This window comes from Equus przewalskii, chromosome 3, assembly GCF_037783145.1.
Source record: "Equus przewalskii isolate Varuska chromosome 3, EquPr2, whole genome shotgun sequence".
In the NCBI taxonomy this organism is placed as follows: domain Eukaryota; kingdom Metazoa; phylum Chordata; class Mammalia; order Perissodactyla; family Equidae; genus Equus; species Equus przewalskii.
Window position 1 is genome coordinate 58,308,722 of NC_091833.1, and position 27,197 is coordinate 58,335,918.

Below are 27,197 nucleotides of genomic sequence, written 5' to 3' on the forward strand. Positions count from 1 at the left end.
TGTACAAAAATGTTTTAAAACATAGTTTATACTTCTGTCCAAATTTTAGCACCTCTAATCTTTAGTACTATGCCCTCTACTGAACTTTAAAATATATTTATAGCCTTAATGCTGCTTTTGACTTTTTCTTTTAGATATTGCACAAAATTACGAAAAAGCTATATATTTTATGGGCATAACTGTACTTACTTAACTATCTACTGCTGAGAGAGCTACATACAAAAACATAATGCATGCACCATGATTTTTATCAAAACTTGCACAGGAAATTTATCTGGGCTGACAATGATCTAGAGATAACCCAGGAAAGCAACATTTGCAAGCTTTTCTACCTACATCTCAGTTACTCTGCACTTCCGATAGTGCTCTCCCATGCAATAACATTTTGTGGTCTTACACAAAGACCAAGAAGGCAAGGATGACCATTTGGAGGAGATGATATTATCTGTTAGATTCTCAATGGCAGAGCATAAGACTTGGTACAGTAGGAAAAAAAAAGGGAGGGTTTGACCTTGAAGGGGATACTGAACTATGTTAAACACTGTATTTGTGTGTGTGCATGTGTGTATTTGAATAAATAACACTCACAATACTATCTATGTTTAGCTAAAGTGATTGTCTACTACAGGGCAAAATAGTTGCTCCCTGTTCTGTAGCAGACGTTTTCAAGGAAAGACTGCTTTACTGAATCCCACCTTCTGCTTAACATCCCTTACTATGTCAGAGACAATTCCCTGAGCAGACTAGATGGAGGCTTACGCAAGACGTCAGGGTAGTGCCTCAGCGGATAACAGGTGAACTCTTATCTCTTTGTTTTGACTTGCAGATTTTCCTCATCCCATGCAATTCCTAATCTTTGTCTTCAAACATTTCCTAGCATTATGAGAAAACTGAAAAACAAGGGTCCTTAACCATTTCTTGTCCCTTTGAGATGCAGACATATGCAGGGCAAACTGTAGTCAGGAGAGTGTCTAAGCCAGTGATTCTTAAACTTTTTTCAGGTCATCAGACCTTGCTTCAGAAAAATGCACACAGGCACACAAAAAATTCAGCCTGCGCTTTTAGGGTCTTCAAGGATTCTCTGATTAAAAGAAAGGGGAAGAGAGAAGAAAAGCTCCTGAGGACAATGTCTCAGTTAAAAGGGACCCCTGGGCCACACTTTCAGAACGGCCAGTATAGAGGTAAGTTTGTTCAACTATTTTGGAGGACTAAGGAAAACAGTGCAGAAAAAGGATTCAACTTAACTTTTTACATTTTACAGAGAGTAGAACTTAAAAAAAAAAAAAAAGGAAGCAAAGTATGTATGCATAATTTTTAAACAATCACATGTTCCTCCTAAAGTGGCCACAGTACATGTTCTGTCACTGTAAACGTTCTGACAGCCTCTAGATAACTGACCACCTCTAAGTGGAAACCGCAGAGGACTGCTGCCTTAGATAAGGCACGTGTTAAAACATTTGACCTCCAAAATCCCTTCAAAATGCAATGCTCTAAGATTATAAAAAGGGTGGCCTGGCATATGGTTTCTGCAGATGGGCCAGTAATTAACCTCCATACCTCTTAACAGTCTAAACCAAGAGAAGGAAGACAATCTGTGTATCCCCTATACAACATTCAGGAAAATAATAATAATAATAATCGATTGAGCAGCTCGATTTATTGGGTGCTTACTCTGATCCAAGCTCTGTTCTAAGCCTTACACAACTATTCTCATTCATTTGTGCCAAGAATCCTAAAGATGGGTACTATTATTATTCCTCGTTTACAATTACAATTCGAGACTCAGAAAACTTGGTAAACTTATCCAAGGACACACATATGGTAAGGAGTGGCCCAGCAGCTATGTGCATGAGCTCTAAAGGCAGAGAAATATGGATTTGAACCCCACTTCCACTGTTACTAGCTTATAACCCTGGAAACAGCTGGTAAGTGTCATTTATCTTTATGAAAAGTGAAGTGTCTCTTGTCGGGAGAACATAACTGAGTTTGTTATAAACTAAGGAGAGAAAAGGGGAAACTAAGTCAAATGCTGAAAGGAAAAGAATACGCATTTAAGCGGGAAAAATATCAATTTTTCTTTCTGCCTAAGGAATCCTTTACTCCCTCCTAGTTTTTAGATGTTACCACCACACAATTTAGCAACATTTACTAGGCCCCCACTCTTTGTCAAAGAGTATGCTGAAGATAGAAAGATAAGTAAGATACCAACCTTGCCCTCAAGGAGCTTACCACCTGGTCACTTAAGTATAACACCACAAGTGCCACCCAACTACATGAACAAGGTGCTCCCAGGGCACAGAGAAGAAGTGATTGATTTTGACAGGGAACACTTCACAAAGAAGGTGCTATTTAAACTCAGTCTTAAAGGATGAAGAGTTTTGAAGGACAAAGAGGGTCTTCTAGACAGAGAACGTAGCATGAGGTCACGTAAGAACAAGGTGGATCAGGTGATGATGAAGGTCAACCATCTGTACATCTTAGTTGGAGAAATGTGTATTCAGATTCTTCTCTCATTTTTTAATTGAATTACTTATCTTTTTATTATTGAGATATAAGAGGGTTTGTTTTTGGTGAGGAAGACTAGCCCTAAGCTAACATCTGTTACCAATCTTCCTATTTTTGCTTGAGGAAGACTGGCCCTGAGCTAACATCTGCGCCAATTTTCCTCTACTTTGTATTGGCTCATCGCCAGAGCACAGCTTGATGAGTGGTGTAGGTCCACGCCAGGGATCCCGCAAACCGGGGCCACCGAAGCAGAGTGTGCCAAACTTAATCACTACGCCAGGGGGCTGGCCCCCTAGATGAATTCTTTTCAAATTTTTAAAAATTTTTTATTGAAGTATAATTGACATACAATATTATATTAGTTTCAGGAGTACAACATAATGACAGGATATTTGTATACGTTGTGAAATGATCACCACAGTAAGTCTAGTTACCACTTTTTTTTTCTTGTGATGGGAATGTTTACAATTTACTTTCTTAGCATCTTTCAAATGTGCAATACAACTATTATTGACTAGTCATTATGATGCCCATTACATCCCATGACTTATTTATTTTATAACTGGAAGTTTGTATCTTTTGATACCTTTCACCCATTTCACCCACTCCCTCAACCCCCTTCCCCTCTGGCAACCACCAATCTGTTCTATGTATCTACGAGTTTTGTTTTGTTCATTTGTTTTATTTTTTAGATTTCACATATAAGTGAAATCATACAGTATTTGTCTTTCTCTGTCTGACTTATTTCACTTACATAATACCCTCTAGGTCCATCCATGTTGTCACAAATGGCAAGCTTTCATCTTTTTTTTAATGTCTGAGCAATACTCCATTGTATATACATGTACCACATCTTCTTTATCCACTCATTTATCAATGGACACTTAGGTTGTTGCCATATCTTGGCTATTGTAAATAATGTTGCAATGAACACAGGGGTGCATATATCTTTTTGCATTAGTGTTTTCATTTTCTTTGGATAAATATCCAGAGGTGAAACTGCTGAATCATACAGTAGCTCTAGTTTTAACTTTCTGAGGACCCTCCATACTGTTTTCCATAGTGGCACCAATTCACATTCCCACCAACAGTGCACGAGGGTTCCCTTTTCTCCACATCCTTGCCAATATTTGTTATTTCTTGTCCTTTTGATAATAGCAATTCTGACAGATATGAGGTGCTATCTCATTATGGTTTTAATTTGCATTTCCCTGATGATTAGTCATTTTCACCATCTTTTCACATCCCTGTTGGCCATCTGTATGCCTTCTTTGGGAAAATGTCTATTCAGATCCTCTGCCCATTTTTTAATTGGATTTTTTTTTTCTATTGAGTTGTATGATTTCTTTATATATTTTAGATATTAATCCCTTATCAGATATATGATTTGCAAATATCTTCTCCCATTCAGTAGGCTGCATTTTTATTTTGTTGATCATTTCCTCCACTGTGCAGAAGCTTTTTAGTTTGAAGTAGTCCCATTTGTTTATTTTGGCTTTTGTTGTCATTTTCTTTCGAGTCATAAAAATATCACCAAGAGTGATGCCAAAGAGCTTGCTGCCTACGTTTTCTTCTAGGAGTTTTATGGTTTCAGATCTTACATTCAAGTCTTTAACCCATTTTGAGTTATGTTTTGTGTATGGTTTAAGATAGTGGTCCTGATTTCATTCTTTTGCATATGGCTGTCCAGTGTTCCCAGCACCATTTATTGAAGAGACTGTCTTTTCCCCACTATATATTCTTGCTTCCTTTGTCATAAATTAGTTGGCTGTACATGGGTTTATTTCTGGGCGCTCTATTAGGTTCCAGGTGTCTGTTTTTAGGCCAATACTATACCGTTTTGATTTACTATCGCTCTGTAATATAGTTTCATATCAGGAAGTGTGATACCTCCAGTTTTGTTCCTCTTTCTCAAGATTGCTTTGGCTATTTGGGATCTTTTGTGGTTCCACACAAATTTCAGGCTTGTTTGTTCTAATTTTGTGAAAAATGCCATTGGAATTTTGATAGCAATTGCGGTGAATATGTAGACTCATTTGGGTAATATGGACATTTTAACAGTATTAATTCTTCCAATCCATGATCACAAAATATTTTTCCATTATTTGTATTTCCTCCAATTTCTTTCATCAACGTCTTATAGTTTTCAGTATACAGGTCTTTCGCTCCTTGGTTAAATTTATTCCTAGGTATTTTATTCTTTTTGATGCAATTATAAATTGAACTGCTTTCTTAATTTCTCTTTCTGATAGTTGGCTGTTAGTGTATAAAAACACAACAGATTTTTGTACATTGAACATTTGTACCTTAGAACTAATAAACAAATTCAGTAAAGTTGTAACAGTTTTTGGTGGAGTCTTGAGGGTTTTCTTTATGTAAAATCATGTCATGTGCCAAATGTGCTAATTTTACTTCCTTCTTTCCAATTTAGATGCCTTTCTGCCTAATTGCTCTGGCTAGGACTTCCACTACTACGTTGAATAAATGTGACAAGAGTGGGCATCCTTGTCTTGTTTCTGATCTTAGAGGAAAAGCTTTCAGCTTTTTGCCATTGAGTATGTTAGCTGTGGGCTTCTCATATATGGTCTTTATTATGCTGAGGTACATTCCATCTATACTCCCTTTGTTGAGAGTTTTTTTTATCATAAATGGATGTTGAAAAGAGTTCTTTATATATTCTAGATACAAGTCTCTTATCAGATATACGACTTGCAGATATTTTCTGCCATTCAGTCAGTGGCCTTTTCACTCTATTGATAGTGTCCTTTGATGTACCAAAGTCTTAAGTTCTGATGAAATCCAATTTCTCTCTTTTGTTGCCTGTGCTTTTAGTGTCAGCATGTAACCTTTTGAGACTACTTTTACTCAGGTTACAGGATGCAACCTTCGGAGAGTCATCTAAGTTGTTGTATCTAGCAATAGTTCACACCCTTTTATCACTGAGTAGTATTCCATTGTATGGCTGTACCAGAGGTTTTTTTTTTTTTTTTTTTTTTTTTGAATTCATTCACACACAGGACAACTGGGCTTTTTCCAGCTTTTGGTGATTATCAACACAGTTCCTATAAACATCAGTATTCAGATATTTGTGTGAACAGAAACTTTGATATCACTTTAAATGTTTCAACTCTATGGGGTAAAACGCTGGAGTAGAACTGCTGGGTCATACAGTAAATGTATGTTTAGCATTATAATATACTACCAAACTGTTTTCTAGAATGGCTGTGCTATTTTGTATTCCTACCAGCAATGTATGAGAGTTTCTCTGTGATCTTGCCAGTATTTCCTTAAGTGAACTGTCTGCATAGCACCTCCTCCTCTCCTTCTGGGATGCCAATGATATGAGGTTAGATCTTCATTATTGTCCCATAGGACCCTAAAGCCTTTCTCTTTTTTTCCAATCTTTTGTCTCTGTTCTTCAGACTGAATCATTTCTATGATCTGTCTTCAAGTTCTCTGACTCTTTCCTCTTCATCTCCAGTAATTTCATCTCCAGGAGTTCATAAAAAGTTTTTATGAGGTCTCTTTCCCAAGTTTCCGCTTCGCCTTGATGTCCCCCATACTTTTTCATTCCCTGGGGCTCTCCTTTCGAGCACTCTGCCCAGAAAGCTGGGGCTTTATTTACCCCATTTTGCTACTTACTTTCTGCAACTATTCCTGCAGTCAAGGACAGAGAGAGAAAAAAAAAACAAAGGCAGCATGCCCCACCCTCTTGTGACCACAGATCCTCTAATGGGAAAGGCAGGCTCCCCTTCCTCAACGTTTTAGACATCTGTGTCCTCCTCTGCACCCACTGCCACTGCGAGGAGCCATGATCTCTCTTTCTCAAGCCTGAAATAGAGGCCTTCTCCTGGAGCACTCCCTGCCTGCACTGACGTCCACTTCCTGGTTTCAGGCTATGTTGAGACCAGGCCATGTGACAACAGGGGGAAAATGGCAAACTCACTGTCAGTGGGGTGGCACTTCAAATTAGGTCTTCCCTAATTTGCCTGCTACTTTTCACTTTTCAGAGTCTTCAAATAGCTACTTCGTACACTCTGTCCAGGTTTTATAATAGCTGCATTCAGTGGGAGAGACAGGGTGTCACGTGATTACACCATCTTACCTGGAACTGGAACTGTGTTACATAATTATACTTTAGGGTTGACAAACTTTTTCTGTAAAGAACCAGATAGTAAATACTTCAGACTTTGAGGACCACATATGATGTCTACCATGCATATTCTTTTTTTTTTTAATACAACCCTTTAAAAGGCCATTCTAAGCTCACAGGTAGTATAAAAACAGACCACAGAGCCACTGTTTGCCAACTCCTCTATTAGAATACATTATTTGTCTCCAAACATATGAAAATTCACGCAAAGATAAGCTGTAGTATGAGTTATGCTTTACATCACTTTAACAAATTAATACCTTTAGCAAAACCTAAATGGGGGAAGAAGGGTGCTCTTAAGCAGAAGGAGCTTTCATCATTGCTTATGATAAAGATGTCTGGAAAATGCTTAATTTTGTGTTTGTATTTAATATATTTAATCACTTATAACAAGGTCTAAAAGATATTTTACTGTTTACTATAAATACTATATTAGTGCATTTTATTATTTATTTAGAAGTAACACTAATGAAACTCATAAGGAATTATCTTTCAGATCCATTCAATTTCTTCTCCCAGCATTTGGATAAAGACAGAAGTCAGTAAAAGTATCATACTTATCACTGGTTTTTGAAATAAAGCTAACAAAAGAAAGCTGTGTGTGCAGCACACTGACAACTACTTGTTAACAAATGGATTAGAAATCAAAGGAAAGCAAGTCAGCTTACCTCCCTTTTACATGTTATGTCACATTTGTATTTTTTATCATGCGTTATTCTATTGATTAAAGAGCACTGCCTTATCGAGTTAATACAACGAGCTAAAGAGAAAAGTTAGCTGTTTATCTCAAATGGTATGGTTTTTTGTATGCTATTACTTATATCTGATATAAGAGGATAGTCACACTTTCAATTCCCAAAAGTTCTAGGAAATTATCATCTGATTTCATGATGGCATAGGTAATAAAACTGGAAATGATAATAAATTATTTCTTGTTCTAACATTCTTATGGGTAAGAACACTGATAAAAATCCATCCAAAGGATGTAACCTAAAATACTACAAGGTTATTCACCTCAGTTAAATATACATCTCTCACAATAAAGCATTGAGCAAAATGATGGCACATATTGGGTTCTGGATAAATATTAGTTTTTCCTCTTTCATAGCCCCATACTCTTGAAGATCTAAGATCTATTGCCAATCTACTTCCTTTATTTTTAACGAGAATTAACAAGTACAGAATCTGACTTTTACATTTGACAGTTTATTTTCCTTTCTTCATAATTCCCTTATCTATGACAGCACACTGTAGTATACCAAAAATAATGCAACAAAAGAAAAGTTAATCATCAACTGGAAGGAATGAAGGAAAAGGAGGAAGGGAAGTGGCAGTGAGCCATGAAGCCAACCGGCTGCTGCCTTTTATCCAACTATTGTTTATATCTAATGGATCTAAGTAGTATTCCTTGCTTGCTACTTTTTAACTTTTGGACCTAGGTGCTTCCAAATAAGCTTTCAATTTCCATGTACTATAATAGCCATACCTTGTTGTTTAACAGAACTCCAACACATGCACTTTTTCTGTTCTAACACATTCACCAGAACCGAAAGCTCTGGTTTCAACATATATTTTACTACATTTATACTCCCTGGGCCTGAACTTGTTTATTTTTGTTACAGTACACTTCATCTTTTATCAGCTGCCAGTCTGACAATATTCTTACCACAAAACAATTCACCATTACACAAGCAAAACACAGCGATAACACGCCTATGAATGGACCATGTCTACAACTTTAAAAAGAAGGGGAAAAAAGAACATCAAAGACACTGCCTTTCTATTAAGTATATCAAAGATCCAAGTATATTTGAAACCCAGACATGAAACACTAGTTAAATCAGGTCTTGGCATGATTTGGTATAAACATAAATCTGAGCTGTCCTAATCTCTGTTCTTTCTTTTTAGCAAATGAGTTTAGATTTGATTTGCCAACACCATTATTAATTAGAAGTCCTCAAAATCTAGACTTTTACATGATCGTAAAAGGGCTACAGTTGTACTTCCTTTAATGCTATGATAACTGCTGATGCCAAAGCTAGGTTATTATATAATGTATTTTTTTTTTTTTAAGATTTTATTTTTTCCTTTTTCTCCCCAAAGCCCCCCCGGTACATAGTTGTATATTCTTCGTTGTGGGTCCTTCTAGTTGTGGCATGTGAGACGCTGCCTCAGCGTGGTCTGATGAGCAGTGCCATGTCTGCGCCCAGGATTCGAACCAACGAAACACTGAGCCGCCTGCAGCGGAGCGCGCGAACTTAACCACTCGGCCACGGGGCCAGCCCCTATATAATGTATTTTTAAAAGATGTTCTTCAAAATTTCAACCATATATAGTGAAGCTTTTAGAAATCTTCCTCATTCCAAATTGCTCAAGACTCTATGTTCTAATTGTATATTAATAAATTAAAATAATAAAAATAGTAATGGTTTCTAAACTAAAACAGAACAAATGGCACATATATTTTAAAAGTACATAGTTTCTCCAGAATGCTTTACTCTCTTTTATTTACCTAACTTGATGTTATAGTATACTAGTGGGAACCTGTCCTGTGATATAAGAAAATAAACAGGAAGAGTAGCACTCCACTCATAGGAAGAACAGATGTTTCATAAGAAACTTACTGATTCTACGAATTTGGAATTAGTAATAATTCAGAGACTGTCAAATACATTTAAAAAGTTTTATGACACAAAGAGTGAATAATATAAATAAGACTACAAGAAAACGTTTAAACATCCTTAGAGAACAAACTCTTATGTTAAGAACATTTTTAATATAAACAATTGATTTGTTAATTATATAGCATTATTAACTCAGGCAGCATCTACCAAGCAACATTTTCTGATTAACCAGACTAGGTAATCAAAATTAGTTAAGTTGCACATCATTGAAAAACTATTCTGTGGGATTCACTTCCCACTAATTCATACTAATTTTCCTATAAATTCAATTATATTTTTCATGTCTTTCCAACATGTAGGTGGACAACCAAGGAGGGAGGGAAGAGCAGAAAAGAGGAAAAGAAATTTAAAAACAGAAAAAAGAGAGAAAGAAGGGGAGAAAGAGAACCAAAATGAAAAACTTCAGAGAGCTACTAAAATTTAAAAAAGGGAAGGAGAAAGACGGAAGAAGAAAGGGAAAGGGGAGCTTGAAAACAACTATCGAAAACAAACAAGCTACAAATTATAACAATTATTTTTAAATCACGTCCAATAATTCTCAACAAAGTACCAGAAATGAACAACTCTCTCTCCAGAGATTGAGAGAGACTGTAAAACCACCATGAACGTTCAAATAGGAAGGAAAATACTGTAAAGCTCCTCAAAGGCCTTCTTCTTCTTCTTCTTGAACTAAGCCTTATCTAATCTCCTCCTGCCTCGAGGGTGAGACCTGGCTGCCAGAGTTCTGGGAGCCAAATCAGGGAAGCGGGGAGGGGTGGAGGAAAGGGTTTCTCAGCATTCAGTATACATATATTCATTTAATCTCCCTGTTTCCAATTTTCTCAACTCCGGATCTCCTCCAGTTTAGAGACCTTCTGTTTTAACATTTCCAGCCATCTGCCAGCATAGGAAAGGGCCATTACCCAGTGTCGTGAAGGATATAAAAATCTTCAATAGTTTTCAACTAATCTTCCCTATTTCAGAGGGCCATGCCCACACATACCACTAACACCCAGTTCCAGCGATATCTAGAGCTAGATTCTGAGCCATTTTAAAGATCCTGAAATTTAGATCATATTAATTTTTTGGCTTTCTCTACTGCTGATAGAATTTGGCATTTTCTAATTGGTTACCACTGTGGTGTTCCATGCACTATCTTTACCTGGAAGCCTCAGAAGATGTTATTTCCAGGTGTTCATGGAAAATTTAGAAAAAGAATGTTAATCTTACACTATAGGCCACAATGAAAGCCTCAAGAAATTTTTAAAAAGTAGAAGCCACAAACGATGCATTCTTCAATCGTAATGCGGTCAAACGAGAACATAACAAAAATTTAAAGAAGTCAAAAAAGGTTTCAAATTTTAAAATACTCTCCCAAAAAAGAATAAAAAGTACCATGACAAGTTATTTAGAAAATAATGACAAGAAAACTAAATATCAAAACATGTAATTAGAGGGGCTGGCCAGGTGGCATAGTGGTTAAGTTCGCGTGCTCCACTTTGGTGGTCCAGGGTTTGCTGGTTCAGATCCTGGGCGCAGATCTACACACTGCTTGTCAAGCCATGTGGTGGTGGCATCCCACAAAGAACTGGAAGGACTTACAACTAGCATATACAACTATGTACTGGGGCTTTGGGGAGAGAAAAAGAAAAAGACAAAGATTGGCAACAGATGTTAGCTCAGGGCCAACTTTCCTCACCAAAAAGCATACCTTAAAACAAACAAACAAATGTAATTAGAGGCAAATTCACAGATTTGAACTCATTATTTAAAAAAATAATGAAAACTCACAAACCTCATATAAAACTCAGAAAATTAGAAAAACCAACAGCAAAGCAAATCTCAGGATAATAGGATAAAGAAAAAGAGCAAATCAATAAATTATAAATGGAAAAAAGTAGCAATAAATCAATTCTAAAAGCTATACTAAAAAATAAAAGTACTTTAAAAAGCATATACAGGACAATGCCCTATTCTTAGGCTATGCATACAAAAATATTTAGGAGTGAAGTGTTATGATGTCTGCAACTTAAGTTGTTCAGAAAATGAAGATTATCTATTAGTTTCTCTAAGCAAACTTCTTTTACTAATTTTTCTAAGCAAATGTAACAAAATTGGTGAATCTAAGTGATGAGTATATAGGTGTTCATTGTACTATTCTTTCAAGTTTTCCATTCATTTAAAATTTTTCAAAACAAAAACTGAGGAGAAAGGTAGACATTGAGGGTTTTTACAAATAAGAGCTTAACTAGAGGTAAGGCTTTATAAAGCAATAAATTCTAAGAAAATATGTGGTATTTCATTACTTTCTTCTCTAAAATGTTACAAATATGGTGTAACTTCCCTTTATATTTTCGTTTCAAAAGCGCTATGAACTCAAGGAATCCCCTATGTTTTAAGATGAAACATCAGGATTCCTGATTTTATGGTTTTTCAGAAAATATACTGAAAGTCATTTTAAAAAGCCTCATTTGTATGTGCATGTATACTTGGAAAGAATTACTTGAAGTGAAAAATTAAAACAGAAAAAGTTGATTGGAAATACAGCAGGTTGTCACTAAACATTCTTTTGAAAGCCACTTTTTATAAAGTGTGAAAAATTCTACCAAGTTGCTGTGCTGACAGCAAAGCACTTATAAAAGGGCCAAAACTACAAAAAAGATCTGAAACTAAGTAGATTTCATAGTACCCTGCACTCTTTAAAAGGTCCAGTGTGCATTATAATGCAAATCTATGTTTTTATCCTCAAACTTTATCTAACTTTATCAATCCCAAAAGATTTTTCAGCTAGAAATGATTTGAAAATCAAAGTCTAAAACCCATGAAAACTCTAGATAGTACTTCTACATATGTGAGATTCTACTGAACTGGATTCAGACATAAAAGTTGGCTAGTTCCTACTTGAAAACATATACGCAGAAACATGGGTCTGGTTTTATAGGCTCTTTTAAGAGTATACATAATAGGTCACGAGAGTCATGTAATTTATTATGGTATTAAATATTATGAAGGTTAAAGACACCAAATAAGCACATTCCAAATTTCTCTTTAAACTACAGTTCATGCTTCGCTTCTTGATAAATGCTTCCTACAAGCCTTAATTGCCATATTTCACAGCTATAGTAATGTTTTCCTAGTGAAAAGTTCCAGCCCTTCATCTCCACCATTCTCGGCAAATGAAACCTAACTACAACGCTATCACATTTATTTGTGTTTGAAATATGTGAGGGAGTCAACAACAAAAGCAAAAGGAGAAAGAGAGAGAACATTTTAGTTTTTGACAAATATAAAGGTATTATGTGTGCCTCTCTAAAATGGGAAAGTCCATATTAACAGAAAATTAGAACTTGTACCTTATAATAAAGGACAAGTTAAGAAAAACAATCAACAATGCAACTGGCTTACAACTACACTTATAAGTGTTTTGGACAAGAAGACTGGAGGCCAAGTATCCTAAATCACACAAGGAATCTCTCAGTGAGAAAAAACAAAGCGTGTTCTAAGAGCCTCAAGCTAACATAAAATGGATTTGTGGAATGTTATAAAATAGTAACAGGCACCCTTCAAAAATTACTTCAAAGTCTTTATTCTGGCAGGTTTATGCTACAATATCTGGACATAGTTTAATTTTCTCGTGTAATGTCAAAACATACACCTAGCCAAGCATTCCTATAATGAATAGAGGATAGGATTCTTAATTCTGACTCTCATTTTGTGCAATTCCAGGAATTAAAAATTTCACTTTCAATATTACTCCATAAGAATTGCTTGAAAAGTTTAGTGTAAATCACAGTTTTATAAAATAAAACATTGATTCACTGTATATTATATATAATAATGTATTTGAATAATTTCTAACTGATCTTCAATTGGCAGTAGCTTTGTTTATTCATACAATTGTACATTCACTTATTCAACAATTATTTATTGAGCGCCCTCTATTTGCCAGGCACTATTCTAGGAATTGGGGATACAGCAATAAACAAAATGAACAAAATTTCCTGTCTTTTGTTTTCTTATTCATTTAGGTTTCTTGATTCCTCCTCAGCTGTAGCAAAACCTTAATTGTCTCCCAAATCCATCCCCTCTTCTTTTAAATAATTAAAGTTTCAGTTGGGCACATGGCCATCCAACCAGACACTACATAGCACAGACCTTCAGCTACCTTTAGCTTTAGTTACTAAGCCATGTGACTAAACTCAGGACCCCGGGATGAGGGCAGAAGTGATGAAGGCAATGGTTCACATGCATGAATGAAAGCTGCTTGTTCTCCACCTCCTCTTGCCGCCTTTACACAGGCTACAAGTCAGACATGCTATCAGCAAGATTCAACCACACAGAATAAAAGAACCTAGGAGATGGTGAAAAAACAAAAGGGAAAGAAGCTTGATCCCTGGATAACCCTGTGGAGCAGAACAGCCCTGAGATGCCCACCAGCTCAAAGTTGGGAGAAAAACAACTTTCTATCATGGTTAAGTCACTGTTATTTGGTCCCTTTAAAACAGCTGAGCCAATATAGATGTGTAATAGACCATTCATCATCTTATATATTATTTAAAAAAATGAATAATGACCCTTAATTTACCTGGAGTATATCTGCAAACTCCTCCTAGAAGCAAGCCTTGACCTACTCCATCCCATGATTACATCAATCATTGATTCTTTTCTGCAACTTTCTTATGTCTTACATATAATTCTATTATTACAGTTATCACACTTTTCCATAATTTATTTCCATATCTATCTCCTCTATTAGATATGCCTTTCTTAAGAAAAAAGGTCTTATTCTTTTTTTGTATTACATTGTGCCTGGCACAGAGTCAGTACTTAATAACCATTTGTTAAATAGAACTTACACTTAAAGTTGGTTGGTTTTTGTTTTGCTTTTTCCTTTTTCGGCTAGATTATAAATGAGCTAATGATAATTTTTCCTATTCAGAGAATAAAGTCTAAGAAAAGTCAATAAATGAGGATAACTTTTAAAATATAAAGGATACAGCGAAAATCTCTAATCGCAGGTCAGAAAAATCAGTCCTAAACACTGGATGAAAAGGCTTTATTTTCGGTAGTCAGCAGATGCCAGGCCATCTCAGTGTCTGTGAACACTTCAATTTTACAAGCAGTCACCCTCAAGGACCATGGCTCTTGTCAATTCCACTAGTAGGCACTAGTAAACAGAGCAAGTCATGGTAAGAGGTGAGTCAGATGGAGTCCACAGTAAAAAGAGCCACAGGAGGCCACACAGAAAAAAAGAGAGTGGTGGAGAATCAGGGCAGGCCTAGGAATGTGAGAAGAAAAGGAACAAGAACGGGGGGACAGATGGGGAAACGCAGAATCTTAAGACGCAGAACAGAAGGAGATCGTAACCAAAGGAGAAAACAATTGTAACATTCACCTTGGAATTCTTAAGCTGCTGGAAATGCACATGCCCTTACACACACACACACACATACACACACACACCAGTAATACACCACCTAACAAACTGATGAAAATGACTACATCTGATAATATCTAATGCTAGTATGTGAGGCACTATAACACACAAGCGGATTAATTATTAATTAGTGCAAACATTTTAAAGAGTAATTTGGCAATATTTACAATAAAATTTTCAACATACATATATTTTATTTCTGGAAACTTACTTTATGAATATACTCGGAAAAAACTGGCAATATATACTCATAAGAGTGTCATTAAAGTATCATTTGTAAAGCATAAAACTAGACATGAATTAAATGACCATCAATAGGGAACTGATGATGGAACATGTACACGATGGAATACAACTCTATGCAGCCATTGACAAGAACGTGGCAGATCTCTGCTTCTCTGAAGACATCCACGCTATGTTAAGTGGAAAAGAAAGGTAAAGAACAGTATATGTGGCATAATATCTTGCACATAAATTTTCATAATGATGTTTATGTTTATGCCTTAACATTTCTGGAAGGATAAAATAAAACTATTAATAGTAGTCCCATGACAAAACAATTTCAAGGAGAGGAGCTTTAGTGTTTCCCTAAGTATTTTTGTCAACTGCTTAAATTTAACCAAGTGCATATATTAATTTGAAAATTTTTAAATGTCAACAGTTATCTGAGCAGTATTATATTGTTTTCTACATTATAAATTCAGAAAAATTGTTTTTAAATTATTTAATTACTATCTGAAAATAAACTGCTATTTAGAATTTATACAGTGGACAGGTACATATTATGTCTCAACTTCATTTTTTGATTTTCTGAGACTCTGCCTTAGCTTCATTTCTATTTCATAGAAAGAGTCACAATTAAAATGAAAAAAAAAGTCAGGGGCTGGCCTCATGGCCTTGTGTTTAAGTTCAGCACTCTCCACTTTAGTGGCCCAGGTTTGTGGGTTCGGATCCAGGGCACAGACCTACACCACTCAGCCAGGCTATGGCAGTGACCCATACATAAAATAAAGGAAGACTGGCACAGAAGTTAGCTCAGGGTTAATCTTTCTCAAGCAAAGAAAAGAGGAAGATTGGCAACAATGTTAGCTCAGGGCTACTCTTCCTCAGCAAAAAAAAAAGTTAGGGTCCACTTGAAGAAATATGTCTTTTCTCTCCTATAAACCTTGATTTTTAATTTTATGCTTTAAGGTCTTTCTCTTAAATCTGATCACTTAGCAACTTATTTTTATCCCAACCAACTTATTCTTCATGCCGAGAGAAAATAAATGGTGTCTACATAACAGCAATATAACTGATTGAAAAATAAAATACTTGAATAATAATCTGTTTTCTACATGATGTTCAACATACCATCCAAATGACATTTTCACTGATATGAGCAATTGATCTGATAGCATGTAGACATAATCAATCTCATAAAAATGTAAATTATAGGTGCAAATGGCAGGAAAGATTAAGAACGAAACTAATTTACCTGCAAGTACCACTGACAAATGTTAGCTACTGGCTAGGTATAAGAGCATTAGTACAGTTCTGATACACAAAGGCATTATGTGGCTGAGTTCCAATACCCAAGATGCTAAACCTCAAGTGAGATAATTAAGAAAGATCATTCAACTTATCACTTTGATACAGAAGGAAAACCAGCTTAAACTACTCGAGATCAATTTCACCTTACATCAATACTAGAACTGGATCTTGATGCAATATGGCAGTACAGACTCTGCAGAATCATAATAAGGGACATCGAGATGATTTAACGAAAATAAGACTCTCCTGTACAGGCAAATGGAAACACAAAATTAACACCTCTCACGCTTCCAAAAACTATTTTCCTAGATTAGGGGTCAGCAAACCTTTTCTCTAAAGAACGAGACAGTAAATATTTTAGGCATTTTGGGCCATATATGATCTCTGCAGCAAATTCTTTGTTTTGTTTTTCACAACCATTTAAAACTTTATTCTTAGCTCACAGACTGCATAAAAACAGGCCACAACTGGATTTGGCCCGGGGGCTGGAGTTTGTTGACCCTGCTCTAGCCACCCGCCTTTTATCCAAAATGAGGAGGACCCCTAACAGGCACGTAATCCTGTCAGTGCCCTTTCGTAAGCACACTCATTCTACATCCAATTCTTACACCACACAGGTGGCAACAACAACAATAAAGACACATCTTCATTATTTCCAATTGTATAATACATCACTGATGGAAATCTCAAACTTTTAAGGAAGATAGTTTGCTTTGAAATCTTTTTTTAAAATCTGTTATCTCATAATTACAATAATAAATATTTTAATGGAATAGTTATATTGTATTAGATACAATTATAAACAGATTCAGATTTTTACTCCTTTTTAAACAACTTTATTGAGGTATAACTGACATGCTGCACATTTTTAATCACTTTATTGAGGCATACTTTGCATATCATATTATTCACCATTTTCTAATTTGCAATCTGATGATTTTTTATTAAGTTTATCAAGTTGTACAACCATCACCATGTTTTAAAACATCTTCATGACCCCAGTATGATCTCTCGTGCACACTGACTGTTAATTCCTGTTTCCTCCTGCCTTCACCAACCACTAATCTACTGTTTGGCTTTATAGTTTTGCCTTTTCTGGATATTTCACATAAATGCTATCACACAGCATGTGGTTTTTGTGTCTGGTGTCTTTCACTGGGCATGTTTTGAGGTTCACCTGTATTGCAGCATGTGTCTGCAGTTTGTTCCTTTTTTATTGCTAGATAGTATTCCACGGGATATGCTGCACATCATTAAGGAGTCAATTTATTAAGTTTTGACATATGTACACTCGTGAAACCATCACCAGTCAGGATAATAAACATGTTGATCATCCCCAAAATTCCTTGTGCTCCTTTGTAATCCGTCCTTCCCACCCTCTTCACCCACCCCAGTCCCCAAGGCAAGTACCTGTCTGCTTTCTGTCACTATACACTACTTTGCATTTGCCAGAATTTTATATAAATAGAATCATACAGAATGCACTCCTTTTTGTCTGGCTTCTTTCACTCAGCATAATTACTTTTAAATTCATCCATGTTAAAGCATGTATCAATAGTTTCTTTTTATAACTAAGAATATTCTATTGTATAGATATAACAAAGTTTGTTTATACATTCACCTGTTGACAGACATGTGAAATGTTTCCAGTTTTTGACTATTACAAAAAAGTCTGATATAAGCGTTTGCTTACAAGTCTTTGTATGGATCTATGTTTTCATTTCTCCTGGGTAAATATCTAAAGGTGGAATGGTGGGATCATGTAGCAGGTGGATGTTAAACTTCTTAAACTGCCAGACTGTTTGCCAAAGAAGTTGTATCATTTTACATACGCCCATCAGTGTCTGAGCATTCCAGTCTCTCCACACCCTCACCAACACTTGGTATGGTCAGTCTTCTTAATGTTAGTCATTCTAATAGATGTATAGTGATATCTCATTGTGGTTTTAGTTTGTATTTCCTTAATGACTAATAATGTTGAGCATCTTTCAATGTGTTCGTCATCTGTTTGCCATGTGTTTGTCACATCTTGGTGAGGTGGGTTCAAATCTTTTGCTGATTTTTAAAACTGGGTTGTTTGATGATTGAGTTTTGAAAGCTCTTTATATCTTGTGGATTTATCAGATATATAATTTGCAAATATTTTATCTCAGCCTGTGATTTATCTTTCTATTCTCTTAACAATGTCTTTTAAAGAGCAAAATCTTTTAATTTATATGAAGAGCAACTTATCAGTTTGTTCTTTTGTGGATCATGCTTTTGATGTCATAGCTAAGAAATCACTCACTAACTCAAATTTTTCTTCCAGAAGTTTCATAATTTTAGACTTTATATTTAGGTCTTTGATACACGTTGAGTTAATTATATAGAGCATGAAGTGTGGGTCAAAGTTCATTTTATTGCATAAAGACATCCAATTGTTTCAGTAGCATTTGTTGAAAGGCTATCATTTCTCCATTAAAAATGCCTTTACACTTAGTTTTAAATCAGTTGTCCATATATGTTCTGTCATTTCTTTTTGGACTCCATTCTATTCCATTGATGGTTTGTCTCTTTTGATGTCAATATCACATTGTCTTAATTACTGTAGTTTTATAAATCTTGAAAGCAGGTAGACTTCCAATTTTGTTCTTTGTCAAAGTTGTTTTGGTTATTCTGGATCCTTTGTATTTCTGTATGAATTTTAGAATCAACTTGTCAATTTCTACAAAAAAGCTAAATGGGATTTTGATTGAGAATGTGCTAAGCTTACACATTATTTTGGAAACAAGTGAAATCTTAACGATACTGAGTTTACTGATCCATGAACATAGAACATCTCATCATTTATTTAGATCTTTAATTTCTCTCAACTATGTTTTGAAGTTTTCAGTGTATGGATCTTTCACCAGATTTGTCTCTAAGTATTTCATATTTTTGATATTACTATAAATAACATTTATTTTTTTAAATTTCTTATTGTTCATTGCTGTTACATAAAAACAAAACTAATTTTTGCATATTGATCTTCTATCTGCAACCTTACTTAACTCCCTTCCTTGTTCTAGCAGCTAGATCAAGTCATCTGCGAATAATGACAGTACTATTTCTTCTTTTCTAATCCACATGCCTCTCTTCTTGCTTGATTGCACTGCCTAGACTCCCTAGGTCAAGATCGAAAGTGGTGAGAGCGGATAACCTTATCTTGTTCCTGATCTTAGGAAGAAAGCATTCAGTCTTTCACTACTAAGTATGGTGTCAGCTGTTGGTTTGTCTTAGATGCCCTTTATCGGTTAAGGATGTTATTAACATCTATTCCTAGTGTGCTGAGACTTTTTAAACAGGAGTGAACGTTAGATTCTGTCAAATGCTTTCTCTTTATCTATTGAGATGATCACATGGCTTTTGGTTTTTAGTTTGTTAATATGGTGAATTATAATGATTGACAGTTGAATGCTAAACCAACCTTGCATTCCTAAGATAAATCCTACTTAGTCATGGTATGTTACCCTTTTCACATATTGCTGGATTCTATTTGCTAAAATTTAGTTTATAATTTTAGTATCTATGTTCATGAATGATACTGGACTATCATTTTCTTTGTCTGGTTTTGGTATCAAGGTAATGCTTATTGTTTCAGGTGGGAGGGCAAATCAGTTCCCTGTTACTCCATCTCAGCCAGAAGGAGAAGTCTGTCTGCTTAACAGTTACTAGGTCATTATCTCATCTGCTCCTTCCTAGCCTAGAAAGTATTTATTATTATGAACCTCATTTTACATATCTGGGAAACAGAGAATGGGAAAAACTGAGGCTCAGAGAACAGGGTGGCACAGTTCTAATCTAAAACTAGTATTTGAATCCAGACAATATGAATCCAAAACTCACTCTCTTTAACCTCCTACAATACTATAATATTTAAATAGTATTCAAAAATTAATTTCTTTTTCATTAAGAAAAAGCATTATATCTCTAAAAGATACAGGTAGCCTGATCTGGAGCCCATGTCTTAATCACTATGGTATTTGTTGAAAAGAATGAATAAGATACCATGGTTTCTCATACTCTGAGTCAGGATCTACCTAAACGATTAAAGACTGAATCTACTGAAAACAATTACTTAAGAAAAAGAAAAGGTCCAGCTAGGAAGAAAAACATTCTATAGTCCCAAAAAGTCCAATCAAAACGGTAACAACAATAACTGCTACCATTTTAAAATTTTATTTAATCTTCAAAACTACACTGTGAAATAGATATTACTACTACAAACTTTATAGCTGAGGAAATTTGAGACTCAACAACATTAAGAAACTTGTTTAAAGTCTGCCACCCCTTAAATAGCAGAACAGGCATTCAAACCCAAGGCTATAATGTAGAATTCCTCTTAAGAGGAGGATGGGAGGAGGAATAACAGCTATTCAAATAATTCTAGCCATGAGGCAAGATGGTATAGGGGTAAAGAGCCTGGACTCCTGAGGAGACTAAGGTTTAATATTTATTCTGCCTTACACTAACTGTGAGACCTTGGAAAAGTTATTTGAACTCTCTGGGCTCCCATGCCTTCATCTATAAAATGGGGATGATAATTTATCTTTCATAGGGTTGACAACTGAAAGACAGAATATATGGAAAGTGTTTAGAATAGTGCCTGGGACTTGGTGGGCACTATTTAAATTTTGCCATCAATATTACTATTATTCCTATAGTTAAAATTGCACGTGAAAAAAATTACACACATTAAATAGGCACTTTAGAGATTCTTTAGTATGAAGAAGATATTAGCAAATAACTACATATTTAAAAACATAGTCCTAGAAAAATCTGACATATCTATATTAGTATCCTAAAAATGGCTTTGGAAATTGATTTCCAGCATCTTCTGTAAGTAGGCAAACAGTTTTTAAAACAAAAGCAGGGATAATCAGAAACAATTCATAAAAATAAAGCAAATTACTCAATTCCATTAAAGTAGTATTAAATACGTGCTATGGGCTCAGCATTATGCAATGTTCTACACGGGACATAAAACATCTACACCCTACACTCAAAAAGCTTAAAATATTAGAAAGCAAAAATAGCATACACAGAATAGATAGTCAAGGCAAAGTACAAGCAAAAGTCAGTGGCAAATAACTCTGCAAGGAAATAATTCTATAGTACTATTAAAATTTATAAGTTCAATCTGTTAAAAAAAAATTATCTGTGAATATTTAGTGCCACTCCTAATACCAGTGACAAGAACGAGTTCAAAGGACTGGTAAATAAATATAAATTATTAATGAATCACATAAGCAAAAAAGAAAGAATGTTGCTGAATAATTTCCACTGTAACTTACTGTTGCTATTTTGGTCTTGAGAAAGTTCTCCCTTTCTTCATCTACCTTAATTTCATGTCCAGTTTTAAATAATTCAAGCATTTTGGGGATGTCACGGCCAATGGAATCTGGTAGAAAAATTAAAAAATCCAAAGTTATCACTACATCCAAACAAGTAGCAAAAATGACCAAATAAGAGAAATATCCATCTCACGTTAAAATATAGCAAATAAGTTGTGACAGAGTTTACAGTGGCCCCACTTCCTGGTGTTCATGCCCTTGTGTGATCCCCTCCACTTGAGTTTGGATGGGACCTGCAACTTATTTCTAACCAAGAGACACAATGCTTACGTGTATATGATTACATTACATAAAGCTGTAATGCCTATATTGGAAGAGACTCTCTTCCTACTAGATTTGAAGAAGCAAGTTGTAATGTTATGAGGTGTCACATGGAGAGGGCCACAGGGCAAGAAACTGAGGCCCTCAGTCCAGCAGCCTACAAAGAACCGAATTCTGCCAAAAAGCCACATGAGTTGTGAAGTGGATCTTTCCCAGTCAAGTCTCAGATGACACCACAGCCCCAGCCGATTCCTTGATTAGAGCTTTCTGAGAACCTGAAGCAGAGAACTCAGCTTAGCTATACACACATTCCTGACAGAAGCTGAGATAGTAAATGTGTGTTGTTCTAAGCCACTAAATTTGTGGTATTATTGTTGCACAGCAATAGATAACTAGTAAGTATAAGCAATGATGATGCTTATCATACTTTAGAAACACTGACAACAAATTAAAATAAAATCTATAAAGTAACCCATGATATAAATCTATAAATAATCCAAAATAAATCCATGATACTGAAAAATACTAACGGTTTTTAGTATCACATTCTTATGTAATTGAGTACTAAACAGTATGACAGATAGTATAATAATAAACAGCCTTCCTTCCTGTCACTTTGGATGAACTGTCTACGCTCTTAGCAAAGGCCATTCCTCTTCATTTGAGCACTGGATCCCACTCCTTCTCACCTATAGAGGGACACCACTCCTCCCTTCTCTCCTCTACATTGTCAATTTTTCTGCTTTCCTAGATCATTGTCATCAGATTACAAAGTTTCTATAAAATCTCCCATCTTAAAATAAAACAAGTCTATGACTTCATATCGCCTTCCAGTGACCATCCAATACTCCTCTTAAGAGCATAAGTTCTCAAAAAAAGCTGTCTCTCTTTTCTGCCTCTACTGCTTCTCCTTCCATTTTCTTTTATCCCTACTTACTTTAATCAGGTTATCATTCCCATTACTCCACTGAAAATAATCTTGTCAACATCACCAATGACCTTCACACTGGCAGATCCAATAGTCATTTATTTCTCAGTGTCCCACTAACTTGACCTATCAACAGTAGTTCAGAGTCTCTCTCTCCTCTTCCTACAGTGTCTTGACTTGTCCTCTGAAACACTACTCTCACTAGCTGCTACACTCTATTCTTTTGACTGAGCCACCCTCACTTAACTGACTTTCAAAGGTTGAACTACCTCAGGGTTCAGTCATTTGGCCTCTCTTTCTATCCACACACACCTCCCTAAGTGATCTCATCCAGACACATGGCTTTAAACATCATTTATCCACTGGTAACTGCCAGATTTATATCTCTAGCCACAAGCTCTCTCACGATCTCCAATTACCTACTGGATTATCTCCACCTAGATGCAGGTAGGTAAATAGTAAGGAGTACAATCTGACAAATGTTTGCTGAAAGGACGAACAAACAAATGACTTCATCATTTTGAACTCGATATAATGATGAATGTTGTAATGATAATGAAGTGGGAGAGAATAAGGCTTAAGAAGGAAAGAGAAATAGTTTTGCATTAAAACATACTGAAGTGAAGGTGCTGAGAGAATACTAAATACTGTATACAGTTAGAAACAAGAAACTAGAAAAAAGTGATAGACTGGGGATAATGATATAGATTTGAGTTTTTAAGCCAGTTCCATCCTAAAACAAACACAAATAAAACTTCCTTCTCTTGACCTTATATATTCCTTTTTCAGTCTCTTTCTCTTCTAACCAAAGCACATTGATGTGAATTTGCGTTTCCCTAATGACCAAGAAGTCAAGCATCATTTCATGTGCTTAATGGGAATTGTGTATTTTCTTTTGTAAGTGCCTGTTCAATTCTTTTGCCCCTTTTTTAAAAAAACTAGGTTGATAGTCTTCTTACTGAGTTTTAAGAGTTCTTTATATATTTTGGATACTGGTCCTTCATTAGATATATTTGTGCCCAGTATTTCCCCCCAACCTGTGGCTTGTCTTTCCATTTTCTTAGTGGTGGCTTCCCATGATCAAAGCTTTTAATTTTGATAAAGTCCAATTTAGCAACTTTTTCTTCTATGGCTCATGCTTTTTGTATCCTAAGAAATCTTTGCCTAAGCCAAGGCTTTAAAGATTTTATCCTAGAAAATTTTCTTCTAAAATTTCATGGTTTTAGCCCACACAATTAGGTCTGTGACCCATTTTGAATTCATTTTTGTGTTTGATGTAAGGAAAGAGATTTCCAGTTATTGCAGCACCATTCATCAAAAAAACTAATCTTTCTCAATATAACTTTGGTACCTTTGTCAAAATGGTATCAGTTGACTGTTAGGTGTGGGTCCATTTCTGAATACTCAATGCTTGATCTATAGTCATTTATCCTTACACCATACCACACTGTCTTGATTACTGTAGCTCTATAGTAAAGCCTCAAATCAGGTAACGCAACTTTGCTCGAAGACCTTTGTTTTTCCTTTTTAAAATCATTTTTCTACTCCAGGTCCTTTGTCCTTCCATTTAAATGTTATAATAAGCTTATCAATTTCTAAAAAAATTTTAAAGCCTCCTGGGAGTTTGATTGGGATTACACTAAATCTATAGAAAAATGTGGAAAGAATTCCATCTTAACAATATTATACTTCAAATCTATAGCCATGGCATATCCTTTTATTGACTTACTTAGGTATTCTTTAAACTTTCAGTAACATTTAGTAGTTTTCTTTGAATAGGTCTTGCATATCTTTTGGTAAATTTATTCATTAGTATTTTGCTTTGTTATATTCTCATAAATGAAGCTGTTTTATAAATTTCATTTTGATTGTCTATGGCTAGTACTTAGAAATTCAGATGATTTTGTGTGTTGATTTATATCTTATAACCGCACTAAATTCATTTATTAGAATTCACTTACTAGAATATCTCAGGATCATATCCTCTAGGAATCAAGACAGGTTTTTATTTCTTCCTTTTCCATAAGTATGCCCTTTATTTCTCTGACCTGTTACAACGTTGAACGTAAGTGGTGAGAGCAGAGATCTTTGCATTGTTCCCGATCTTAGGCATAAAAGCATTCAGTCTTAATGGTCTCTTTAAGAATGATATTAGCTGCAATTTTTCACAGATGTGCTCTGTCAAGTTGAGGAAGTTCTCTTCTATTCCTAGTATTCTGAGACTTCTTATCATGAATGGGTGTGAGATTTTGTCAAATGCTTTCTCTGCATCTACTGAGATAATCTTACAGGTTTTATCCTTTATTCTATTAACATGGTATATTATATTGATGTTCAGATGTAAACAAACTTTGTATTCCTGGAATACATCTTCTTGATTAAGGTTTTCTAATCTTTATATACATACACATATACATACATACTGCTGGATTCAATTTGCTAATTTTATCCAGGATTTTTGCTTCCATGCTCATGAGGGATATTAGTCTGTAGTTCTCTTTTCTTGTGATGTCCTTGCATAGCTTTGATGTCTATGTAATGTTGAGCTCATAAACGGGTTGCTGAGTGTTCCTTCTCCACTATTTTCTAAATGAGGTTGTGAAGGATTGGTATTATTTCTGCCTTAAATGTTGGATAGAATTCACTAGTGAGAAGTCATGCGGGCCTGAACTTTTCTTGTGGGAATTGTAAATTACTAATTCAATTTCTTTACTTGATTCAGATCTATTTACATTTTCTATTTCTTCTGGACACTTTTGGGAATTTGTGTCTTTCAAGAAATTTGTCCATTTCCTAAGCTGTCAAATTTATTGGCATAAAGTTGTTCATAATACTACCCTATTATCTTTTAATGTCTATGGGATATATATTGATGTACCCCTTTCATTCCAGATCTCGATAATCTGTGCTCTTTTTAAAAAATCCGTCCAGCTAAAGTTTTATCAATTTTATTGATCTTCTAAGGAACCAGTTTTCCTTTCCGCTTTTCTCTGTTTGTCCTTTTTCAATTTCATTGACTTCCACTCTGATATTTATTATTTTCTTCCTTCTACTTACTTTGGATTTAATTTTCTTCTTTTCTGCTAGCTTCTTAAAGTAACAGCTTAGAACAATGATTTTAAACCTTTCTTTTCTAATTTAGCCTTTAAAGCTAAAAATTTCCCTCTAAGTACTGCTTTTAGCTGCATCCCACAAGTTTTGATATGTTGTGTTTGATATGTTGTGTTACGTATGTCATTCAGTTTAAGACATTTTCTAATTTCTCTTGTGATTTCTTCTTTGATCTATGGCTTATTTAGAAATGGGTTGTTTAATTTTAAAGTATTTGGAGATATCTCATATTTCTTTTGGTTACTGATATCTGATTTAACTGTTGGGACTAGAAAACATACTCTGCATGATTTCAATCCTTTTAAATTTACTAAGACTTGCCATATAACCCAGCAAATGGTCTCACTGGTGAATGTTCCATGTACACTTAAAAAGTGCACACCAATAACACTTCCTATGGTTGCGTGAACAGTTCTACAGATATCAATTAGGCCAAGCTAGTTGACAATATTATTCAAGTCCTTTATAGCCTCACTGATTTTCTATCTATAACTTCCATCAGTTACTGAGAGAGTATTAAAATCTCCAGCTGTACCCAGTGATTAGTCTACTTCACCTTTCAATTCTGTCAGTTTCTGCTTCCTGTATTTTGTGGCTCTGTTTTAGATAAGCATGCCCTTTTATTACATTATAGAATATCCATTGTTTTCTCTAGTAAATTCCTTGTATTAAAAGTCTATTTTGTCTAACATTAATATAGTCAAACCAAATCTCTAATGCTTATCATTTTCATCATATATGTTTACTCTTCATTTTACTTTCAGCCAATTTATGCTTGAACATAAAGTGTGTCTCCTGTAGACAGTATATAATTGGACTGCTTTTTCATCATTTTATAATCTGTGCCTTTTGGTCAAAGTGTTAATTCCACTTCCAATCAACTTAACTACTGATATGGCTGGATTTAGGTCTTTATTTTGATATGTGTTTTCTATTTGTCTCATCTCATTTGTTCCTCTAGTCTTCCTTTACTGCCTTCTTTGGTTTTAAACAAAAATTTTTTAATATATTATTTTTATTCCTCTATTTAGTTTTAAGTTCTATCTCCTTTTGTGTACGTGTTTTTTACTTGTTCTAAAGATAACAATGTGCACATTTATTTATCACAACCTACTTCATCTTAATACTGACTGACTTTCAGGAAAACAATAAATTTGTACCAGCCTATCTCCATCCTCCCTACCTCACCTCACAATTTTATTGTCATGCCCAAACCTGCTTCATCACCTATATA

At 35.1% G+C, this 27,197-nt stretch overlaps 1 protein-coding gene across 9 annotated transcripts in view; it reads right to left on the reverse strand.

Annotated features, from left to right (window-relative positions):
- MRPL1 (mitochondrial ribosomal protein L1) overlaps window positions 1–27,197 on the reverse strand; it is a 59,261-nt gene that overhangs the window by 3,221 nt on the left and 28,843 nt on the right. For 5 of the 9 annotated variants that reach the window (XM_070612763.1, XM_008517863.2, XM_008517865.2 and 2 more), the window contains one exon: window positions 21,604–21,710. In XM_070612763.1, the coding sequence (XP_070468864.1) occupies window positions 21,604–21,710 (107 nt within the window). Of the gene's footprint in view, window positions 1–17,104; window positions 18,964–21,603; window positions 21,711–27,197 lie in introns of those variants that run through there. The other 4 variants (XM_070612765.1, XM_070612767.1, XM_070612768.1 and 1 more) reach the window with 1 other exon arrangement.